Source organism: Vipera berus (genome assembly GCF_964194415.1).
Source record: "Vipera berus genome assembly, chromosome: Z".
In the NCBI taxonomy this organism is placed as follows: Eukaryota; Metazoa; Chordata; class Lepidosauria; order Squamata; family Viperidae; genus Vipera; species Vipera berus.
Window position 1 is genome coordinate 47,639,536 of NC_138205.1, and position 26,096 is coordinate 47,665,631.

The following is a 26,096-nucleotide window of genomic DNA, read 5'->3' on the forward strand; positions in this document are numbered from 1 at the left end:
GTCTTGGACCTGTGCTGAAAAGAACCAAGAAGTCTTCAACCAAGAGCAGTAAATGTATTCTAATATCAGAGGAGAGTCAGATAGGACCATTAGACCCAAGTTCTAATGGAAGTCTTTGCTGGGATGGTTCTACAAAAATGATCATGTCAATTCTTGCTGCAGTTACTTTTGGTTTGGTCAGTTTCTGAATACAATTCAAAGTATCCATCAACCCTCCTCCCCCCCTGAAACGGTTTTGTGAAGGAGCTCATGAGGATTAGCTCCTTCACAGCATCTGAAACCACATGGTTGAAACAGGAGCCATGATCTTTGCTGCAATGGTACCTCTCTCTAAAATTCTTTTTTCCATGGAATATGATAGGAACGCTTTTGGGCTTAATTTCAGCATCAGAAGATTTTCTTCTAATTGGCACCTTTTAAGGGGATGATTTAGGTTGCCAGATTATTTTATTGCTCAACTATGGAATATTATATATTGTGATAATTGTAATTTATTATTAATATGCCATTCCATGATTACAATCCTGTGGTGGTGCTGCCACCAAAAACCCAGGGGGCCACAGCTGAGACCATTTCCCCATCAGCCCCTCCAAGTGATACAATCCAGGTTTCAGCATGCCTCCTTCATCCATTCACATGGTTCACCCCTTCGTATATGCCTCAGTGCATGTTGATGAGCTTCCAGAGATCAATAAACATATGATTGTGTATATATGTATTATATTCGTGTATAAAAACGGCTGAGAACAGAGCATCAACAGCATCAGCAAGAAAAGTGTGAAACACCTCTGTGATTTCCTAATAGGACATGGCTTCAGGTAAGCTTCTGAGCATCAATAGGGAAGTTACTACTTCTTAATGGATGGTGAGCTGGAATCTTTAATAGCTATAAGGCATCCATTCAGTGGGTGCAGCTTTTACATTGGAAAAAAATGCTTGTTTACTAATTTTCCATGTGATATATATCTATCAAGCAAAATATAGGCAGCAATCCTGGTTGTTATTAAATTTGGGAGCTAGAAGGGGTATTTATTTTTATTTCATTTATTGACATTTTAAGATTTTATGCTGGTGAGTTTCATAGAGACTGAAGCAACAGTTAGACCCAATTCTCCCAAAGGAGAAATAAAAAACAATCAGAGAATGCCACTAATTGTGCCCAAAGATGCTTTTTAACGAGACAACTAGACTTTCTTATTTTTCTTTGAAGATGTTTCACATCTCATCCAAGAAGCTTCTCCAGCTTTGACTGGATGGTGGGGAATGGAAAGATTTACACTTCTGAAGACAGCTGTTCATTTGCATTCTTTTAGTGAGTCGTTAAAGCTACCTGGAGGCTTATCTGTGAACAGCCCTCTCTCGACAAAGGGGGAGGGATCCGACATCACCTATCTCCAGTCTACAACACAGTCCTTTCAACAATTCCAAGAAGTCTTGCACAACTCAGGTGACCCTGAAGACACAGATAAGCCTCCAGGTAGCTTTAATGACTTGCTAAAAGAATGAAAAAGAACAGCTGTCTGCAGGTGTATAAATCTTTCCATTCCCCACCATCCAGTCAGAACTGAAGAAGTTTCTTGGATGAGAAGCAAAATGTCTTCAAAGAAAAACAAGAAAGTCCAGTTGCCTCATGAAAAAGCATCTTTGGGATAACTATGACCTGGATGGCTGAGAATCTCTACAGCCACTAATTGTGGTTTACTAGTCACATCCAGGTATCTGAAAAAATGTTCACCTAACAAATGGAGAAAACAGGAATTGCATGTGTGAAAAGTGTTTGACACTGCTGCAATGGCAACTTGTAAAGCAACTCATCTAGAAGCATTAGGATGGTCAGTTTGAAGAGAAAGAGGGGGTGGATTTACAAATCATGTATACTGTGCGGTTGTGTATAGCAGTGTTTCTGTTTTACATGGGTTCCTATTTGCTTCTGCCACCCAGAAACTCAACTGGTGCTCTGCTCAACTGAAGCATCAGCAAGGTGGAATCTTTGTGCATGTGCCTCTTTTGCACATGTATAAGTTTCCAGTCATGAAAAGAATTTGGGGTTAGTGCTTGATTATGCTTTACAGCAGAGAACTTACCAATATTTTATTTAAGAAGCCAACCTCCTTCACCTTCCTCTGCAGGAACCAGTAGACCTTCCTCTTTGCTTACCATTGGCTTGTTTATCTTGGCTCTGCAATGGGCAGACGGAGGAGCCTTCCCCACAATACCACTCTCCAGTCTTTTTACCAACGCTGTGCTAAGAGCACAGCATCTCCATCAGCTTGCAACAAATACCTACAAGGAATTTGTGAGTAGCGGTCCACGGTTTAGGTCAGCTAAACATTTAGGTCGCATCATCATTCCTGGTAAAAGCAAGCTAGTGTTTAGCAGTTTGGAAACAGAACAGGTTCATCTAAAAGTAACATGGGGAATTCCCTAGGCTCGCAGGATATATTAAAGCTAAAAAAAAGAGGTATCCAAAGCATGACAAGTAGCACTTTAATTGTTAAAATGATACGGAAAAGTGCTTTTTTCCCCCTCACATTTTTTATATCTTCTCAAATCTTCCATTACCATATCAACTAAGAGTTGCCACAAACCAGAACAGTTTTTAGATAAGGCTGTCTTTTGAAACATTTACTATCTGCTTACTCTCCCAAGTAGTATTAGAACTTCATTGCTTCTGATTTTAATGTTTTTCTCAGTTAGTGAATTTTCAGATAATGTTATTCAAAGCTCTGCACACTCTCATCTTTCCTACTTCTTTGTAAATTGTGGCATTTTATGGGTCTTATATAGGAGCGTTCCTATATCCCAGAAGAGCAGCGATACTCCAACAAGAATTCTCAGACTGTATATTGTTACTCTGAAGCTATTCCTTCTCCCACGAGGAAAGAGGAAACTCAACAAAAAACAGTAAGCAGACTCCTGTCATGTTTTTTTTCCATTGAAGAATTATTTTGGTGCCCCAGATATATAGTCTTGTGTTGCCTATGTGAAAACTTCCCACTTTCACAAAGTTCTCAAGAAATGTTCAACGAAGAGCAGTAGGTGGATAACTTAATAGAAATGGACAGTAGATAAGGATAGAAGGAATTCAAAGTGGGCTGGACTTAGATCTTGTGGGCATGAAGGAACTCATGACTGATGACACATTTGACCCCTCCTTCCCTCAGTTCAGACTGGTCATCTCCTACACAAATCAGTATTTATTGACCACAGAGACATCCCAACTATTCCTAACAGTTAGAATAATTGATCAGTGGAACGGCCTGCCTCCTGAGGTTGTAGATGCTCCAGCAATGGAGGTTTTTGAGGGGAGATTGGATAGCCGTTTGTCTGGGGTGGTGTTGGGTTTCCTGTCAGAGTAGGGGGTTGGACTAGAGGACCTCCAGGGTCCCTTCCAACTCTATTATTAGTGTTATTGTTATTATCTACTGCCCTTTCTGTGGAGCGGTTAGTAGTTCAGATTCTTGTAGAGAGCTGAAACTTGTAATAAATCTTTATACTCATTTGAAAAATAAATCAAAACAAAGAGCAGTAAGCGTATTCTAAATATTGGAGGAGAGCCAGAGAGCTAATCAGATACCCAGGTAAAAATGAAAGGGACTAGATAATATAGTCAACTGTCTGTAGGGCTGCCAATTCCTCATTTCTATGTTGCAGAATCTGATTTCTTAGAAGACAGAGCATTAGAAACTCTACACTTTATCACATTTGCACATTTCAAATATCTTTGGCCAAGATTCAGGCAAGGATCTGGACATAGGCTGTGCCTCTCTTGCATTTCCTCTGATGTTTCCTTATGATGTTACTTTTATCTTGACCACAACCCATGAGTAAGATATACTTAAGCTGTCTTTTATCTAGGCATACTTCCCAAGCTGTACAGGTCAGTTTTCCATATCTCAATAGCCATAAAATTTTTAAAATCTGTTATGCTTCATCACCCATTCATCAGAGGTAAAGTCAGGGGACCAACAGTGGTTGGGAGTAGAAAGATGCTTAGGGACTGGTCCAGGATGATGCAGGCATGCCCCTCTCTTTAGTCCGCTCCAACTCCTCTGCTGATATTCTGCTTTTGTCCCTGCTTAAAGAATTTGATTCAGCAGCACTTGGCAGTGGTCTATCACAATTGCATGATGGTGCCAAACTGCTTACCCAGCAGTATTGTATGTAGCATTACAATGCAGTCATGGGACCAACTCTTTCCATACTTCCAGCACTGAAGTATCTGGAAGTTTCTAATATAAAAAGAATGTGGTAAGGGAGAAGAATGCTAAACAAAAGTTTTGTTTCGCATTTAGTTCCCTTCATGACTCCAATCTTCTTTATTCAGTTTGGAAAGTCAGCACAAAAAGGACCCTAGTGATACAACAGTTGTGAAATTATATCCTTCCTCTTCTAACTGGAGTGCTATGAGTACATCAGTGCTTCAGAGAAGAGGGTAAGAGGGTGACATCACAGCCCCACACCTTCTCTACATTCCTTGCGACGTTGCACACATAGGACGACCTTGTGAGGCAATAGAGTGAATCTGCTCTCAAATAATGGGTATTTTTCCCATCAGCTAGTGATGTGAAGAAGGAAGGCACCAAAGCCACAAGACTAAATGGCTATCATTTTGTTTTCATGAGCTATATTCATAATCAGAGTAACACTATTAAATAGTGAGTCAGAATGAGGATCAGCAATAGAGGCAACACATTTTTTGCAAACAAACTGTACTTTTCTATCAATGCAGGGATCTTCTGGATAGCATTTGAACTCAACACTGAGAAAGACCAAAAGCTAAAGTCACCTACTTTACTAAGCCAAAATCATGCTTTACAAGTCACAAGTCTGGATTCATATAGCACATGGTTAAAGGCAAACATAGATTATGGTTTTGTTTAATGAACTCAGTCATATTATGCCAATCCATCACAGAATATGCTACTCTGCCAATGGTATCTCTGCAAATTTTCTCCTTATTGCTTCTTTCATTTAATCAATATCATACCTAAGGTAGGCAAGAATGCTGTTTTTTTGGCTTAATTAAATGTATAAAAACCCATCCAGTGTGGCTTATAAGCAATTATTTCCTATATAGAGAAACTTCCACATTAAGCCAAAAAGAAATCAGGTCAAGCAAGGAGACATATTCTATCTATAAATATCTAAAACCCACTCAGGAAGCATTTTTATCTATTACTGTCCATACATGTTCTCTCCAATAATGGAAAATGTATCACTGCTGTTTAGCAAGAAACTAAGTTTAAAGCAGGTTCAACGAACTGATCAGAAAATAGGTGGTTTGCCCTGGCTGGAATTTTTCTTGCCTGTTGAACTTCTATTGCCATTTGTCTTAAGACAGGCAACAGATTACTGTCTTTGCTCTCTTCCTTTGAGCTCTAAGAGGTCAGGATAGAAAACATACATTTTTAAACTGCTTTTCTAAAGTGTATCCATTTTTCTAGGATACAGAACTGCTGCGGGTTTCACTGATTCTCATTCAGTCCTGGCTAAATCCTATACGGTTTCTAAGCAGGATGTTTACAAACAGTCTTGTATTTGGGACCTCAGACAGAGTCTACGAAAAACTCCAGGACTTGGAACAAGGCATCCAAGTTCTTATGAGGGTAAGCAATACCTCCTAAGGAGCACTTTTTAAGTACTGTCACAGATTATGCTGTCCCACCTGGTTAATGTTATGAAATTAGAGAAGACAGACCTCTCTATGCATAAAATCAGAACAATCCCAGCCCTCAAGAATATTACCTTCCATTGAGAAAGCCTTGCTATTATGATTTATCAACACTAGAAAAATATAGAAATATAGAAAAATATAAGTAGTCCTTGACTTATGGCCAGTCACTTAGTGACCATTTGAGGGTACAATGTATTGCCAAAAGGATTCTCGTGACCCAGATTCAAAATTCCAATGGCTGCTCCCTCCTTGGTCACATAACTGTATTTTGGGCTCTTGGCAAATGGTCCCCATTTACAGCCTTCCAGCACTCTGCAATTTATGATGTTTCTTGTGGGAAATTAGCATTTACTTCCAGGTTCCAGCAAGGGGAAAAAAACAACACTGCTTTTTTGGAGGGAGAGGGGGATTGCTTAGGAAATGGTCTTGCTTTTTGTGTTTGCTTAACCCACCTAATAACAAGCATGACTTACAATCATAATTCTGGACTCAATTACAATTATAAGTTGAAGACTACCTGTATAAAACTGTGACACAAATGGGGCTATTGATAAAGGATGAAGAAAATTACCTGATTTTGAGATTGTAACTGATAGTATATGGATTTATGGTATTCTTTAAGAGCAAAAGAAAAATAAACCCCAAAATGAATAAACTCCAAAATGTGCTCAGTGATCATGGAATCTGCAGAATGAGATTAGACCTTCATAGGTATTGTTATAGTTCAGTGATGGCGAACCTTTTAGAGGCGAGTGCCCAAACTGGAACCCAAAATCCACTTATGTATCGTAGGGTGCTGGTGGGTGTGGCCCATTGGGTGGGCATGGCTGCAGTCATAAAGGCAGACTGGGTGGGACTAAAAAGTTCAATCAGTCAATTCAACTTTGCGAGATCTTTTTTTCCCCCATGAGAAGTTGAAATTGATTGATTGACTGATCTTTTTTTTATTTTGCACATGGTGGCAGAAGCCTAAAGTAAAAAGGTTTTATAAAACCCAGCTGAAGGCCTAGGACTGGGGCAACAGTGCGCGTGCCCACAGAGAGGGCTCACGCATGCCATAGGTTCGCCACCACGGTTATAGTTATTCAACTCAGTGTCTTCCAGACATATTTAACTCTCCCATTAATTTGAAACCAGCACAGCCCTTGGCCTCCTACTCTAGAACTCAAAAGTTGCTAAACAATATGTTGTTCAGACTATATTCAGATAGTGATTTTTTTTTGAAGCAGAATGAGATGCTTAATGCTTTTGTACACTTACAACATCTACTTCCAGGAGGTGGAGGATGGTACTTCCCAGGGCCTTCAGCTGCTTAGACCCACCTATGAAAAGTTTGAAATCAATCTCCGGAGTGAAGCTGCTTTGCTGAAAAACTACGATCTCTTGTCCTGCTTCAGGAAAGACCTGCACAAAGTGGAGACTTTCCTGCGAGTGATGAAATGCCGTCGTTTCAGAGAAATCAGCTGCGTCCCCTAAAGGCAAAAAAGACCCGCCACTCCATTCCACTTTTCCTGCACAGTTTCCTAGAACCTGGAAAAGTGAATGGGCTGTTGCTGCGCCAACTACCTACATGCCTGAGTCAAGTCGAAAGCAACTGACTGCATTTCAAGGCCCTGCTGTTTGTGAAGTCCCTCAATGCTCCCTGATATCTCTGCAAAAATAAAGGCAATTTTGCCGCTGAAGAATGATTGGTATAAGCTGACTGGCTCAATTAGATCTGTCTCTTAAAAGATAAAGAACACAACCCTAAAGGCATTGACCTCATTGTACACAAAATCACTATATTGCTGTCAGACAGCTATTCTGCTCAAAACAAGGTATCTGGAAACCTGTTTATAAATGTAATTTTCCTTCACTTTAATTCCTAGAAAATTAAGACAAACAAATCCAAATAAAAGGCTACACGAAGAAACCCTAAAAGATCACCACTCCGATAATCTTATTAACTTGCAGTTTAATTTTTTTTCATACTAGCAATAGCACATGGCGAATAAAATCTGAGCCAAAAGACACGGAGGCCTCGGGAACAGGAAAACAGCTCTTTATTCAGCTGAGTGAAGAAGCTGGGTGGAGAACCTCCTGGTACACAGGCAGCAGCATTCCAGGGAAGAGCCACACCTAGAAGTGGGGAGGGCTTCATCTTTATACAGTGTCTTGCCCAGTCGCAATTGCACATAGCAGCAAAGAAACAATTGATTGGTGCTTCCTGCAGAAGCATAGTGTACAAAAGCTTCTTCATATCCCCCCCTTTTTTAAATCGGCAGTATGCTTACTATTATCTGGTAGAAACTAGGGGCATATTCCTTTGGGACTGCGGTAAGAATAGCTTTACCTTGGTCATCTATTTGGTCAAGTTAAATTTTCCACAGACACTGCCTTCCTTTGTGAGTAAATAGTCCAGGACGAGTCTGTTTTGATAGATTGCCATGTGGCGCTTGGTGTTATGTTAGACAAGAAGATTCAAAGCTAGAGCATTTTTGTTAGCTATTATCTCTAGCACAGCTTGTAAATGGATTATTCTATTAAGCAGGTAAATGGATCCCCAAAACCCATCCTCAGCCCTGGTTGCAGGAGCATATACTTGAATGTTTTGCTCAGGGGGCCATTCATCATCTTTCCAGGTTCCTATTTTCAAAGATCACTTTGCCCGGTGGCCTACCTCCTCAGAGACAGGGGCTCCCAAGCGTTCTCCCTGGGTGATGAGTAGTAGGAAGAAGCTGGGTTTTATGGTCCCCAGGCGACAAGTGCCTGTCCAGTTCTGAGGAAGGGTTGCATAGGCATATCTCCCACAAATCCAATAAAATCCATCTGGAGCCTGCCACATATAAGAGGGCTTATATGGCTGCTCTCATATGGCTTTGAGTTGGGTATAATTTTTGAAAGAATTGGGTGGTTGGGTTATATTGGTCCCATTCCACTAGGTGGAGCTTGTATTATTAGCCACAACCATACTTTTACATGTAGGCACTCTGACTTTTAAGGAAAAGGTCTCAGACTCTTCTCTTGAGAAGTAGAGCTGACCAATGATGGACATTTGAATTACACATCGTGGAAGGTGGTCAAGACCAGTCCACATTAGGTTCAAACAATCTACACTGGATATGTTAAGCTCCCTAGCTTCCTGTGCCCACTGTTCTCCCATGTTGGTCCCCCAGCAAACATAACAGTTGGTGACATTTAAAGAACCAGTGATTTGTTCTGCTAAATTGATAAAAAGGTTCTTGGTAACAGAAGGAATTTCAATTTTCTTTTCCAATTCCTCGTAAAAGGAATGGAACAGTCTCTTTTCTATTGAGGTCAGATTAATTTTAGTTATATTGATGATGATAAGGGTAGTTGGGTCCCTCCCTGTACTCTCAATTCCCATTCCGTATTCTTGGGATCCTTCTTCGGGGTCCACAAAATGCAAGCATACAGGGGTATAATGGTCTTCTGAGCAATCAGATTTTCCAATACCATTGGTTAGATTAAACCAATTGTTCTGCCCTGGCCACACCCTGGAGGTGGGTGGGCTACCATTTGTATACCAATGGGTCTGGGTGTTACCATTGTTGCTGTAAGCTGAATATATATATATTCTTTCTATGAGATAGCTTTGTTGCCAACTTAGGTCCCAACAGGTGGCCCAAGGACTGAACTTTAAGGCATAGCAGGCATCAAAGAAGATCTGGCTTTTGGGACTAGTGGAGGTGCTGGTATTTTGTCCTAATAGAAGACCCTGACTTTTCCTGTTTTGGAATGCTAGAACCTGGATGGTTTTCTGGTAGTTTACATTAGTGGGATCAAATCATGTTGCTTTTCCTGTATCATTCCAAAGGGAAAATGGGGTACTATTATGGACACATGCCCCTTCATGGATTACTGCCTTGTCGTGGCGAAGGGGCTTGCGTAATTCAATGAAGCTATGAGCTTTGCCATGCAGGGTCACCCAAGACAGAAAGGTCATAGCACAGAGTTCTGATAAAATGTGATCCACTGGAGAAGGAAATGGCAACCCACTCCAGTATCTTTGCCATGAAAACCCTATGGACAGTACCAAAAGGCAAAACGATATGACGCTGAAAGATGAGCCCCTCAGGTCAGAAGGTGTCCAATATGCTACTGGGGAAGAGCAGAGGGCTAGTACTAGTCATGCCAGAAAGAATGAAGCGACTGGGCCAAAGCCAAAAGGATGCTCAGCTGTGGATGTGTCTGGTGGTGAAAGGAAAGTCCGATGCTGTAAAGATTTTTTCTCCATAGGAACCTGGAATGTAAGATCCATGAATCAAGAAAAGCTGGACGTGGTCAAACAAGAGATGACAAGACTGAACATTGACATCTTAGGTATCAGCGAACTAAAATGGACAGGAATGGGTGAATTTAATTCAGATGACCATCAGTTATCCTACTGTGGGCAAGAATCCCTTAGAAGAAATGGAGTAGCCTTCATAGTCAATAAAAGAGTAGAAAAAGCAATACTGGGATACAATCCTCAAAATGACAGAATGATCTCAGTTCAAATCCAAGGAAAACCATTCAATATCACAGTAGTCCAAGTCTATGCCCCAACCACCAGTGCTGAAGAGGATGAAATTGACTGGTTCTATAAAGCCAAAGAGGCAGAGGAACTAGAGATCAAATGGCCAACATATGCTGGATCATGGAGAAAGCTAGAGAGTTCCAGAAAAACATCTACTTCTGCTTCATTGACTATGCTAAAGCCTTTGCTTGTGTAGATCATAACAAACTGTGGCAAGTCCTTAAAGAGATGGGTGTACCAGACCATCTTATTTGTCTCTTGAGAAACCTATATGCAGGCCAAGAAGCAACAGTGAGAACTGGACACGGAACCACTGATTGGTTCAAAATTGGGAAAGGAGTCCGGCAAGGCTGTATACTGTCGCCCTGCCTATTTAACATATATGCAGAGCACATCATGAGAAAGGCAGGGCCAGATGAATCAAAAGTTGGAATTAAGATTGCCAGGAGAAATATCAAACACCTAAGATACTGTATGCAGATGATACCACTCTAATGGCAGAAAGTAAAGAGGAACTAAAGAGCCTCTTGTTGCGAGTGAAGAAGGAGAGTGCAAAACTTGGGTTGAAACTAAACATTAAGAAAACCAAGATCATGGCATCCGGCCCTCTCAATTCCTGGCAAATAGATGGGGAAGAAATGGAGGTAGTGACAGATTTTATTTTCCTGGGCTCCAAGATCACTGCAGATGGGGACTGTAGACAAGAAATTAAAAGACGCTTGCTCCTCGGGAGGAAAGCCATGGCAAATCTAGACAACACACTAAAAAGCAGAGACATCACCTTGTCAACAAAAGTGCATATAGTCAAGGCTATGGTCTTCCCAGTTGCAATGTATGGCAGTGAAAGTTGGACCATAAAAAAGGCTGAGTGCCAAAGAATTGAGGCCTTTGAATTATGGTGCTGGGGAAGACTCCTGCGAGTCCCTTGGACTGCAAGGCGATCAAACCGTTCAGTCCTAGAGGAGATCAACCCTGACTGCTCTTTAGAAGGCCAGATCCTGAAGCTAAAACTCAAAATACTTTGGCCACCTAATGAGAAGGAAGGACTCACTGGAGAAGAGCCTAATGCTGGGAAAGATTGAGGCCAATAGAAGAAGGGGATGACAGAGAATGAGGTGGCTGGATGGAGTCATTGAAGCAGTAGGCATGAACCTAAATGGACTCCAGAAGATGGTACAGGACAGGAAGGCCTGGAGGAATGTTGTCCATAGGGTCACGATGGGTCAGACACGACTTCACAACTAACAACAACATAAAGCCCTACAGCACCTTATAGAACTAACACCAAAAAATGATGTCCTTATCATCATGGGGGATTGGAATGCTAAAGTAGGAAGCCAAAAGATAACTGGAATAACAGGCAAGTTTGGTCTTGGAGTACAAAATGATGCAGGGCACAGGCTGATAGAATTTTGTCAAGAGAATACGATAGTCATAGCAAACACTCTTTTCCAACAACCCAAGAGATGGCTCTACACATGGACATCACCAGATGGTCAACACAGAAATCAGATTGACTATATGCTCCGCAGCCAAAAATGGAGAAGCTCTATACAGTCAGTAAAAACAAGACCAGGAGCTGACTGTGGCTCAGACCAGGAGCTTTTCATTGCAAAGTTTAGGCTTAAACGGAAGAAAGTAGGGGAAAGCACAAGGCCACTCAGGTATGAATTAAATCATATCCCTGTTGAATATACAGTAGAGGTGACAAATAGATTTAAGGAATTAGATCTGATAGATAGAGTTCCTTGAGAACTATGGACAGAGGTTCACAACATTGTAGAACAGGTAGCAACCAAAACCATCCCAAAGAAAAAGAAATGCAAGAAAGCAAAATGGCTGTCTGAGGAAGCTTTGCAAATAGATGAGGAAAGGGGGGAAGGGAAAGGCAAGGGAGGAAAAGAAAGATACGCCCAATTGAATGCAGAATTCCAGAGAATAGCTATAAGAGATAAGAATGCCTTCTTAAATGAACAGTGCAAAGAAATAGAAGAAAACAATAGAATAGGGAGGACCAGAGATCTTTTCAAGAAAGTTGGAGAGATGAAGGGAACATTTAATGCAAAAATGGGCATGATAAAGGACCAAAATGGCAGGGACCTAACAAAGGCAGAAGAGATTAAGAAGAGGTGTCAAAATTACACAGAAGAACTATACAAGAATGAGGTGGTCACTGACCTCAAGCCAGACGTCCTAGAATGTGAAGTGAAGTGGGCCTTAGAAAAGCTAAGCAACAACAAAGCTAGTGTAGGTGACAGTATTCCAGCTGAGCTATTCAAAATCTTAAAAGACGATGCAGTAAAAGTGCTACACTCAATTTGCCAGCAAATTTGGAAAACTCAACAGTGGCCACAGGATTGGAAAAGATCAGTTTACATTCCAATTCCAAAGAAAGGCAGTGCCAAAGAATGTTCAAACTATCGCACCATTGCACTCATTTCTCATGCTAGTAAAGTTATGCTTAAAATCCTGCAAGCTAGACTCCAGCAGTATGTGTATCAAGAACTACCAGAAGTACAGGCAGGATTTCAAAGAGGAAGAGGAACTAGAGATCAAATACGCTGGATCATGGAGAAAGCTAGGGAGTTCCAGAAAAACATCTATTTCTGCTTCATTGACTATGCTAAATCTTTTGATTGTGTGGATCACAACAAACTGTGGCAAGTTCTTAAAGAGATGGGAGTACCAGACCATCTTATTTGTCTCTTGAGAAACCTATATGCGGCTCAAGAAGCAACAGTGAGAACTGGACACGGAACCACTGATTGGTTCAAAACTGGGAAAGGAGTCCGGCAAGGCTGTATACTGTTTCCCTGCCTATTTAACTTATATGCAGAGCACATCATGAGAAAGGCAGGGCCAGATGAATCAAAAGTTGGAATTAAGATTTCCGGGAGAAATATCAACAACCTAAGATATGCAGGTGACACCACACTAATGGTAGAAAGTGAAAAAGAACTAAAGAGCCTCTTGTTGCGGGTGAAGAAGGAGAGTGCAAAACCTGGGTTGAAACTAAACATTAAGAAAACCAAGATCATGGCATCCGGCCCTCTCAATTCCTGGCAAATAGATGGGGAAGAAATGGAGGTAGTGACAGATTTTATTTTCCTGGGCTCCAAGATCACTACAGATGGGGACTGTAGCCACAAAATTAAAAGACGCTTGCTCCAATGACGTGTGCTGTGCATAAACGTAAAGAAAAGGAGCAATTGAAACAGAAGATAGATTCTGGGCCTATGATACAAGGCCCTGTTACTACGGAGCCGGTGGGAGGGGCATGACCAAAGAGACCAATGGCGGATCTTCAGGCAGTGTTCCGTAGGCTTCAGGTTACTAAGAATGGCGATAAAGCTCCTGACATGGAATGTTAACGGCCTGAACTCACCACAAAAAAGAAAGAAAGTATTTCACTATTTGAAGCAAAATAAAATGATATTGTTTGTCTACAAGAAACTCATATTTGTGCAAAAGATCAAAAGTGTTTGATTAATTCCCAGTTGGGATTACATTTTATAGCATCTGCCCCAGATAAAAAGAGTGGGGTGGTTATCTATCTAAGAAGAGACTTATCGGCTAGATTAATTGAGTCTGATCTACAGGGAAGATATGTTATTATTGAATTAGTGTTACAAGGCAAGAGAATTCATATTATTGGATTATATGCTCCTAATCAACAGCAAGGAAAGTTTTATAAGTTTTTACATGACAAATTAACTCAATTGGATTACAAATCTGTTATTTTGATGGGTGATTGGAATGGTGTTTTGGACTCATGCAAGGACAAGAAGGGATCTTTTAAAAATTCTCCTAATCATTCTAGATTGCCTAAAGCTTTTTTTGATTTGAAAGATGACTTGGAATTAAGAGATACTTGGTGGGAGCAAAATTTGGAGGACAGAGATTTTACTTTTTTCTCAGACAGGCATCAATCGTTTTCTAGAATTGATTTTTTCTTAATTACTGGTGATCTTATTTCCAGAGTCAAGAATGTCAAGATTTTTCCTAGGACTTTGTCGGATCATAGTCCTGTATGGATGGAGTTGTTTAGAGAAGATGGGATCAGAAGATCTTGGAGATTGAATGAAAACTTATTCAGATATGATGTGCTCTCAGAGAAATGTAGAGATTATTTGAAAAAAATTTTTGTCTTGAATATGCATAAAGGTACATCGATTGAAATGGTTTGGGATGCTAGTAAAGCTTATATGAGAAGGGTTTTGATTCATATGAATAATAGTCATAGGTATAAGCAGATGCAAAAACGTAAAGAATTGGAAGAAGAGATTAAATTGAAGGAGAAAGCTTTTATTTTGAATCCATCAGACAAGAGACTAAGGATCTCAATAAATTTGTTGAAAGAGCAATTTAATATGTTAATGGCGGATCAGGTTGCAACTAACTTGCGATATGCGAAACATAATACTTTTTATAATGCAAATAAGCCTGGTAGGTGGCTAGCTTATCAACTAAGGAAAAAACAGAAGTTATGTACCATAGAGAAAATAGAATACAAGGGTAAAGAAATATATCAACAAAATCTGATTTAAAAGGGTTTTTTAGATTTTTATGCAAAGTTATATGCTATTGAGAATATACAAGCTTTAGATATAGATAGGTATTTACAGGAAGCGCATATTCCTATGCTTTCACATGAACAACGGGAAGGGATGAATCGTTTAATTACTTTTGAGGAAATTATCTCAGCAATTAAACAGTTAAAAGTGGGTAAGGCTCCTGGTACAGATGGCTTATCAGCAAATTATTATAAAATTTTACTTGCAGAGATGGTAGAACCTTTAAAGGAATTATTTAATAATATCCAGACTGGAGAGGAAGTGCCTCCATCCTGGAGAAGGGCTTTTATATCGCTGATCCCCAAGGAGGATCAAGACCTTACCCAGCCTAAGAATTACAGACCTATATCGCTTTTAAATACAGATCATAAGATTTTTGCAAAAATATTGGCAAATAGATTAATGCAAGTTTTGAAACAAATGGTTCATAGTGATCAGTCTGGATTTATAACTGGAAGATACAGGTATATGAAATATAAGGTAAGACAAATTGTAAATTTAATAGAATATTTGGATAAGAACAACCAAGTCTCTGCGGCATTGATATTTTTAGATGCTGAAAAAGCATTTGATCAGTTGAATTGGCAATTTTTATTGAAAGTTGTGGCTAAGATGAATTTTGGGGATAGATTTCTGCAATCTATTAAGGCTATATATCAACAACAATCGGCGCAAATTATAATTAATGGGGGACTAACAGATGCATTTAAAATTAAAAAAGGTACAAGACAGGGATGTCCCCTGTCACCATTGTTGTTTGTTTTAACATTGGAGATTTTATTGATTAAAATTCAGGAATCAACTAAAATAAAGGGAATAAAGCAGAATGATTATAGGCTAAGGGCATTTGCGGATGACTTGGTTGTTACACTATCTCAAATGATTCAATCGGTTATAGACTTGATGGAAATTATAACTAAATATGGGAAAGTTTCTGGTTTTAACGTAAGTAATAATGACCAAATATTATCTAAAAATATGACCATGAATGAAAAGGAAATGTTAGTAAAATTGACAGGTTATGAAATAGTGAAAAAGGTTAAATATTTGGGAGTATATATTACAGCTTCTAATGCAAAATTATATAAAAATATTCCTCCAAGCACATCCCAGCACTATAATTTGGAATATTGGATGGGCTTGGAAGTTATCTTAGAAGATATATCTATACTGTACCCTCAGTCCATAGTGGTATTATTAGGAGATCTGAATGCTAGACTGGGTCCCTCTCTGTATGAGCTTGCCCAGAAGAAGGGAATCCCAGGGGAGTTCTTCGATAACCATCCTCAGTGGCTCGAGAGAGACTGTAAAAGTAATGCCGCTGGACTGCTCCTAGTCTCCTTAATTTTTAAGGGTAATCTCCAAATTTTGGGAGGTAAGGACAAGAATTATACATACCCTTATACATACCACTCAGCCAATTCAAGTAGTGTACTGGATCTCTTTTGTGTGTCTAGAGATAAGGCTGTCCTCTTCTCAGAGGTCACAGTACACCTTAGCGACAATAGCGACCATCAGCCTGTAAGTGTGTCATTGCAAGGCCGCTCAGATTTAAGACCATATAACATGGCTGACAGATGGCTCACCAAAAAGGTAGAGGTGACCCAAAATAAAAGGTTAATTTGGGCCAAAGTTGATACTAAGGCAATATTAGAATGCTTTAAAACAGAGAATGCTACTAAGTGGGCTAGAACAATACAGTCATCTACTACTGACTGGATGTCAGCCTTCAATGCATTCTCCAATCTTTGTAACATAATGAAGAAACACCTAACAGCTAAACCTACTACAAAAAGAGCCCAAGTAGGTAGACCTTGCTGGTTTGATCCTGATTGCCAGCGACAGAAAAAGAAATTGAAGGCAGCCATGAGGCTTGCCCAGAGGAATCCTACTGCCCATATACAAGCTAAGATGCTGCACACAAGAAGGGAATATAAAAAAACTATAACATTAAAGAAAAAACGTTTTGCCATTTCAATCTGGTCAGAACTCGAGTTGGCTGCCAGAAGTCATAATTCAGTATTATTTTGGCACTCTGTAACAGGTATCCTGAAGAAACGGAGATTTGCATTTGACATACCAATCTCTGCTGCGGACTGGGAGAATTATTATCAGTGCTTGTTTGCCCGCACCGAACCGGTAAAGAAATTATTTTTAATCAGTGATTTGGTAAATCCTAGAACTCTCCCCCCTTGGCCACCAGTCTCAGAAAAGGAGATACAGTCCATCATTAAAAGCTTAAAGAGCAATAAAGCCCCAGGCGAGGATTTTTTACCAGCAGAATTATTTAAGAAATTTCCCAACTGGTGGGGCCCTGTATTAACAGGTCTTTTTACACACATAAATAACACCTGCCATATACCAGATGGGTGGAAGATGGCAATAGTTGTCCCCATATATAAAAAAGGGAATAAAAAGGATCCTAGTAATTATAGGCCCATCAGCCTGATTGACATTGTAGCAAAAATATATGCTAGGTACCTTTTGAACAGAATTGAAATCTGGGTAGAGGAAAACAACATCCTCACAGAAGAACAAGCAGGTTTTAGACAAAACAGATCTACTATTGATAACTGCTTTGTCTTGAACCATCTAATTGCCAAATATGCCTATAAGAGGAGACCCCTGTTTGCTGCTTTTATAGACCTTACAGCAGCATTTGATATGGTAAATAGAGATGTACTATGGAGTAAATTGACATCTCTTAAAATAGAACCCAGACTCCTGGCCTTGATTAAAGCCCTTTACACAAGTACCTGTTTGAGGGTGCGGTATGGGGTTAATGGGGCCCTGACTAACAGGATTCACACAAATAAAGGGATAAGGCAAGGGTGTATCCTGGCCCCATTATTATTTAATTTATACATCAATGACTTGGCAGGGTTAATGAAGGATGCCATGGTACACATGCCGATGATCCTAAACACTTATTGTAACAGCTTGCTTTATGCTGATGATATGATTTTATTATCATACTCACAAGTAGGATTACGTAGGCTATTAAGAAGATTCAGCTCTTATTGCCAGGATAACTCTCTAATCATTAGCAAATCCAAATAGAAAATAATGGTGTTTGGAAGAAACCATCAGAGACATAAGTGGCAATTAGATGGTGAACCAATTGAGCAGGTTAATACCTTTGTATATTTGGGAGTAACTTTCTCCAAGACTGGATCTTGGGACTGCCATCATCAACAGAGTACATTTAGAGAAAAAGCCCGTTTGAACTTACTGCTCATACTAAAGAACCATAGTTACCCAGGGTCCCTAGCTCCATTACTCAAGGTTTATAAAGCTAATGTTACGACAATGCTCTTGTATGGAGCAGAAATTTGGGGTCTTTATTCAACCACAGTTTTAGAACAAACACAGTCCCAGCATCTGAGATGTATTTTGGGTGTAGATCCAAGAACATCTGCTGCAGCAGTTAGAGCTGAATTGGGAATTCATACAATTCAGGCATTATCTAAAATTAGAGCTTATAACTACTGGTGCAAAGTTAATGAAATGGAGACTGATAGACTCCCGAAATTATGCCTACTAGAACAAATAAAACTACAATCACAAATCTGTGCCAGAACTCACACATGTCATACAACCCGCCTTGCATACCCTACAAGGTTCCATCCAAAAAAGGTGCTGGAACTCCGTTCTGAGTGTTCTATGAGAAAAAAAGCCCTGCGTAGCACAGTATTTAAACAAAATGATCCGGTTAAGATCTGCATATGTGGGACTGATTGGGGTAGATTGCAAGGGCGACTCCGAAATATAATGTTATCATATTTTATCTATATCTTAAATTTGTATTTTATTACTATTTCATCTTAAATTGTATTTTATTTTAATTCCATTTTAAATTGTATTTTATCAAATTCCATTTTGGATTGCTTTTATCAAGTTTTGGTGATGGTTTGTTGCTGGAACTTTGCACTTTGATATGGCCCAAGGGCTAATCAATAAAGTTGTTGTTATAAAAATAATTATGAGATGTTATGGTTAAAAGTACAAAAGGATTTAAATAATTGGAAAAAATTACAATTATCTTTGTAGGGAAAATTGCAGCTGTTAAAATGAATGTTTTACCAAAGTTTCTCTTTTTGTTTCAAATGATACCTATTTTGAAAAAAGATGCTAATTTGGACGAATGGCAGAAGGGTATTAATAAATTTATCTGGGCGGGGGAAAAGCCAAAAGTTAAACTTAAGATTTTACAAGACGCACAGGAAAGAGGAGGACTTAAGGTGCCTAATTTGAAATTATACTATGATGCGGTGGTTTTAACACTGGTTAGTGATTGGCTTAATTTAACAAATAAAAGAATACTTTATCTTGAGGGCTGGCATTTATTATATGGGTGGCATGCATATTTAATATATAACAAAAAAGTTGACAAGGCATTTAAATCTCATATTTTAAGAAGTGCTTTATTGTGTGTCTGGAAAAAGTATTATTATAAGTTGAATTATAAAATACCAATTTGGGGGATCCTGGACACGCAACAGAGGGTGTTATCTATGGGTGTGAATTTGGATACGATTTCTTGTAAGGAATTACTTAGATTGGTAGGGAATGACTGGCAATTAAGATCGTTAGCTGAGTTAAAACAAGAAAATAGGGTACAGTCTTGGTTCCAGTATACTCAATTGCAAGTTAGGTGGAAGTTAGATCAGAAGATTGGTATTACATTAATGGATGAAAATTTGGTAAAATAGATTAAAGATCAAAATCGAGCGCATATAAAGAGAATTTATAATGCTTTAATAGAATTGGATTCGGAAATGGAATTAGTTAAGGATTGCATGGTAAAGCGGGCTCAAAATATTCAAGAACCAATCCCATTGGATATATGGGAGGTAATTTGGGTTAGAAATGTAAAATTTACCCAGGCCCAAAATTTAAGAGAAAATTTTTATAAAATGCTTTATAGATGGCATCTGGATCCTAAAAAGTTGTCTTGTATGTATCCTAATTTACAGCCCAAATGTTGGAGATGTGGTAGTTTGGATGCTACTTATTTTCATATTTGGTGGACTTGTAGAAATATAAAAGCTTTTTGGATTAAAATTTGGTGGAACATTCAAAAGATTTTTAAGAGAAAGATAAAGTTTACTCCACAACTATTTTTATTGAGTGTTATCACAGATTGTGATACTAAAGAAATTAACTTGATGTTGAATTTGATAACAGCTGCAAGGTTATTGGTAGGGTAATATTGGAAGAAGGACTGCTTGCCTACTATAGAGGAATGGATGCTTAAAGTGTCAAATTTAGCAGAAATGGCTAAGATTTCTACTTATTTGAAGGATCATTCACAAGAAAGATACATTTCGGTCTGGAAAAGATGGATAGATTATATTCAGAAAAAATATGGGACTAAAAAGTTCCATTTAGCTTATGAGTAAATTATAGATTGTTATAGTTTATTATAGTGGAAATTTTTCTTTTTTTATTATTATCTCTAATTATATGGTATTATTATTATTTTTAGTATTAGTATTGTTTAATACCCCTTCATGGATTACTGCCTTGTCGTGGCGAAGGGGCTTGCGTAATTCAATGAAGCTATGAGCTATGCCGTGCAGGGCCACCCAAGACGGACAGGTCATAGCAGAGAGTTCTGACAAAACGTGATCCACTGGAGAAGGAAATGGCAACCCACTCCAGTATCTTTGCCATGAAAACCCTATGGACAGTACCAAAAGGCAAAACGATATGACGCTGGAAGATGAGCCCCTCAGGTCGGAAGGCGTCCAATATGCTACTGGGGAAGAGCAGAGGGCTAGTACTAGTAGCGCCAGAAAGAATGAAGCGACTGGGCCAAAGCCGAAAGGACGCTCAGCTGTGGATATGTCTGGTGGTGAAAGGAAAGTCCGATGCTGTAAAGATTTTTTCTCCATAGGAACCTGGAATGTAAGATCCATGAATCAAGGCAAGCTGGACGTGGTCAAACAAGAGATGACAAGACTGAACATAGACATCTTAGGTATCAGCGAACTAAAATGGACAGGAATGGGTGAATTTAATTCAGATGACCATCAGGTATACTACTGCGGGCAAGAATCCCTCAGAAGAAATGGAGTAGCCTTCATAGTCAATAAAAGAGTAGGAAAAGCAATACTGGGATACAATCCTCAAAATGACAGAATGATCTCAGTTCGAATCCAAGGCAAACCATTCAATATCACAGTAGTCCAAGTCTATGCCCCAACCACCGGTGCTGAAGAGGATGAAATTGACCGGTTCTATGAAGCCCTACAGCACCTTATAGAACTAACACCAAAAAATGATGTCCTTATCATCATGGGGGATTGGAATGCTAAAGTAGGAAGCCAAAAGATAACCGGAATAACAGGAAAGTTTGGCCTTGGAGTACAAAATGAAGCAGGGCACAGGCTGATAGAATTTTGTCAAAAGAATACGATGGTCATAGCAAACACTCTTTTCCAACAACCCAAGAGACGGCTCTACACATGGACATCACCAGACGGTCAACACAGAAATCAGATTGACTATATGCTCTGCAGCCAAAGATGGAGAAGCTCTATACAGTCAGTAAAAACAAGACCAGGAGCTGACTGTGACTCAGACCATGAGCTTCTTGTTGCAAAGTTTAGGCTTAAACTGAAGAAAGTAGGGAAAAGCACCAGGCCAGTCAGGTATGAATTAAATCATATCCCCGTTGAATATACAGTAGAGGTGACAAATAGATTTAAGGAATTAGATCTGATAGACAGGGTGCCTGAAGAACTATGGACAGAGGTTCGCAACATTGTACAAGAGGTAGCAACCAAAACCATCCCAAAGAAAAAGAAATGCAAGAAAGCAAAATGGTTGTCTGAGGAAGCTTTGCAAATAGCTGAGGAAAGGAGGGAAGCAAAAGGCAAGGGAGAAAAAGAAAGATACGCACAATTCAATGCAGAATTCCAGAGAATAGCTAGAAGAGATAAGAATGCCTTCTTAAATGAACAGTGCAAAGAAATAGAAGAAAACAATAGAATAGGGAGGACCAGAGATCTTTTCAAGAAAATTGGAGAGATGAAGGGAACGTTCAATGCAAAAATGGGCATGATAAAGGACCAAAATGGCAGGGACCTAAACGAGGCAGAAGAGATTAAGAAGAGATGGCAAAATTACACAGAAGAACTATACAAGAATGAGCTTAACGTCCCTGATAATCACAATGAGGTGGTCACTGACCTCGAGCCAGACATCCTAGAATGTGAAGTGAAGTGGGCCTTAGAAAAGCTGAGCAACAACAAAGCTAGTGTAGGTGACAGTATTCCAGCTGAGCTATTCAAAATCTTAAAAGACGATGCAGTAAAAGTGCTACACTCAATTTGCCAGCAAATTTGGAAAACTCAACAGTGGCCACAGGATTGGAAAAGATCAGTTTACATTCCAGTGCCAAAGAATGTTCAAACTATCGCACCATTGCACTCATTTCTCATGCTAGTAAAGGTATGCTTAAAATCATACAAGCTAGACTCCAGCAGTATGTGGATCGAGAACTACCAGAAGTACAGGCAGGATTTCGAAGAGGCAGAGGAACTAGAGATCAAATAGCCAACATACGTTGGATCATGGAGAAAGCTAGAGAGTTCCAGAAAAACATCTACTTCTGCTTCATTGACTATGCTAAAGCCTTTGATTGTGTGGATCATAACAAACTGTGGCAAGTTCTTAAAGAGATGGGAGTACCAGACCATCTTATTTGTCTCTTGAGAAACCTATATGCGGGTCAAGAAGCAACAGTGAGAACTGGACACGGAACCACTGATTGGTTCAAAATTGGGAAAGGAGTCCGGCAAGGCTGTATACTGTCGCCCTGCCTATTTAACATATGCAGAGCACATCATGAGAAAGGCAGGGCTAGATGAATCAAAAGTTGGAATTAAGATTGCTGGAAGAAATATCAACAACCTAAGATATGCAGATGATACCACTCTAATGGCAGAAAGGGAAGAGGAACTGAAGAGTCTCTTGTTGCGAGTGAAGAAAGAGAGTGCAAAAGTTGGGTTGAAACTAAACATTAAGAAAACCAAGATCATGGCATCCGGCCCTCTCAATTCCTGGCAAATAGATGGGGAAGAAATGGAGGTAGTGACAGATTTTATTTTCCTGGGCTCCAAGATCACTGCAGATGGGGACTGTAGACAAGAAATTAAAAGACGCTTGCTCCTCGGGAGGAAAGCCATGGCAAATCTAGACAGCACACTAAAAAGCAGAGACATCACCCTGTCAACAAAAGTGCGTATAGTCAATGCTATGGTCTTCCCAGTTGCAATGTATGGCAGTGAAAGTTGGACCATAAGAAAGGCTGAGCGCAAAAGAATTGAGGCCTTTGAACTCTGGTGCTGGAGAAGACTCCTGCGAGTCCCTTGGACTGCAAGGCGATCAAACCGGTCAGTCCTAGAGGAGATCAACCCTGACTGCTCTTTAGAAGGCCAGATCATGAAGCTAAAACTCAAATACTTTGGCCACCTAATGAGGAGGAAGGACTCACTGGAGAAGAGCCTAATGCTGGGAAAGATTGAGGGCAATAGAAGAAGGGGACGACAGAGAATGAGGTGGCTGGATGGAGTCACTGAAGCAGTAGGCGTGAGCTTAAATGGACTCCAGAAGATGGCAGAGGACAGGAAAGCCTGGAGGAACATTGTCCATAGGGTCGCGATGGGTCGGACACGACTTCGCAACTAACAACAACAACAATTGTTTAATAACTTGAATACTTTTATCTTACTTGTATTTATGCTATAGGGGAGTTAAAGCACATTATGAACTTGGTTATTTATATAGTTGGTTAATGTTACTTAGATTATGATTATTATATTTGTAACCCTGTACTCAGGTCTGGGAAGTGGGGGAGGGGGAGGGGGATTTAAGGGTGGGTTGGGGAGGGGATAATATTGTAATCTTTATAAAACTTTTCAATAAAAAAAAGACGCTTGCTCCTCGGGAGGAAAGCCATGGCAAATCTAGACAGCACACTAAAAAGCAGAGACATCACCTTGTCAACAAAAGTGCGTATAGTCAAGGCTATGGTCTTCCCAGTTGCAATGTATGGCAGTGAAAGTTGGACCATAAAAAAGGCTGAGCGCCAAAGAATTGAGGCCTTTGAACTATGGTGTTGGAGAAGACTCCTGCAAGTCCCTTGGACTGCAAGGTGATCAAACCAGTCAGTCCTAGAGGAGATCAACCCTGACTGCTCTTTAGAAGGCCAGATCCTGAAGCTAAAACTCAAAAACTTTGGCCACCTAACGAGAAGGAAGGACTCACTGGAGAAGAGCCTAATGCTGGGAAAGATTGAGGGCAATAGAAGAAGGGGACGACAGAGAATGAGGTGGCTAGATGGAGTCACTGAAGTGGTAGGCATGAGCTTAAATGGACTCCAGAAGATGGTAGAGGACAGAAAGGCCTGGAGGAACGTTGTCCATAGGGTCGCGATGGGTCAGACATGACTTCACAACTAACAACAACAATGCCTTGTTAAGTGGAGCGGGATGCTCTCCTCCCGAGCAATTGAGCCTGCCTCCGTTGTTCTCTCCTTCTCTCTGCTCTCCTTGGTCTAGGATCAGGGGGGGGGCTTGCTCCTCACCTGCACTATGCCTTTCCTGTTCCGAACCTGAAGGGCCCTGGCCTGCCTCAGCCTGTTCTTCCGTACAGTCCTCCAAAACCACAGAAACCCCCTCCTGGGCCTCAACGAAGCACTCCATATCTTCCTCAGAGTCAGGCTCAGACGGAGGCATGACAGCCAAATTCCAATCCTTCCTAAACACCAACATCATATGGCCGCAACGTCTGCTCCCTCCCATCCCGCTCCCAACCATCAGGCCAAGCGAATGGTGAGGTCCACCAAGGAATCACTCAAGTGGATGACAATGGGAGATTGGAATCACCACCTTGCAAATTTTCTCCTGTGCCAGCACATGACTCCTAGCACTGCAATTGGTCGCATCCCTACAGAACTAAGGTGGGGCCACAGACTCACAATGAAGCTTGAACAATTCTACCCAAACAGGACAGCAGCAGAAACAGCTCAACCAAAGCTTCCCAGGAACCTAGGACCTAGAGTGACTAAAGTAACGGGGCCATTGTCTTACGAGGTAGCTCTGGAAAATGGTCGCGTGGTCAGATGCCACATTGACCAGTTATGGCATCGTCAGGCTGGGCCAATCCTGGGAGGGAGGAATTCAGACACACTGAGTGACTATGTTTTTCTGAATCTGCCCACATTTGCCAGGGCCGGCTCCGCAGAAACAGAGGCACCACAGGTTGGAGAACCACCTCTTCCATCAGATGACCTAAATGGCTATCACATCATGGGTCAATTAGAGACGGATGATCGTACAGTAGAACAGGACTCCCAAATGACATTACGGCAGTCCGCCCGAATCCGCAGTCCCCCTTTCTACCTTAAGGACGATGTGCATTTATCGTTTTTTTTAAATAAATCTTTATTTGCATTTCGTGTTAAAAACACACCATACACCAACAAAGACAAAAAAAAACATTTACAATATACAGAAAACGAAGAAATCAAAAAATTGAAAACCATTTCAAAAATTTCAAATTAAATCTACTCTAAACTGACAATTGTATTCCACTCATTAAATCTCTTATAACTATCCAACTCCAAAGCTTATTCATTAACAAAAACTATATCATTTAATTTTGGACCAACCTCCAAGCCACCCTCATTTCTTTAATCTTTTATCCATCCAAATATACCATTTATTCCATGATAGAAATGCTGGTGTCTCTTCTTTACCCTTCAACTTCTTGGTCAATGTATCTGCTTCTGCACAATCAAGTATTCTAAGTATAGCTTCATCCGGCAGAGTATGATTTGCCTTCCAAAATTGAGCATACCCCATCCTCGCTGCCATTAAGATATGTAAAACTAAATACCATATTCCCCTCTTAATATTTCCAAGTCTGAAGCCAAGCAGATATGTCTCTGGTTTAAGATCAACTAAACACCCTGTAATTTCCTCTATCCGTTTTTGAATCCTCATCCAATATCTAACCACTTAGATGGGAGATGCCATCTATAAAGCATTTTGTATATGTTCTCCTTATATGACGTGGAAACCACCAGCCTCATATTAATTCACCAAATCTCTTCCCATTTCTCAAGTGGAAGTGCATAACCAAAATTCTTCCCCAGGCAATCATCGCGTCTTTTACCACCTCCTCCCCTACTACCCTGGTTAGCAAAAATTTATAGCACTTAGATATCATCCCTCTCTCCGGACCCAGCAGAATCTTATCTAATTCCTGCAGGTTCAGATAAATACCCCTTCCTTCCTTATCCTTCTTATACCTT

At 40.1% G+C, this 26,096-nt stretch overlaps 1 protein-coding gene across 1 annotated transcript; it reads left to right on the forward strand.

Annotated features, from left to right (window-relative positions):
* Positions 1–808: 808 nt before the first annotated feature.
* On the forward strand, positions 809–7,153 carry LOC308678970 (somatotropin-like; the record flags this gene model as incomplete). Its single annotated transcript, XM_081346201.1, has 5 exons — positions 809–818; positions 2,130–2,296; positions 2,788–2,904; positions 5,448–5,609; positions 6,953–7,153. 5 exons carry the CDS (start codon positions 809–811, stop codon positions 7,151–7,153), a joined length of 657 nt encoding a protein of 218 aa, XP_081202327.1.
* Positions 7,154–26,096: the final 18,943 nt, after the last annotated feature.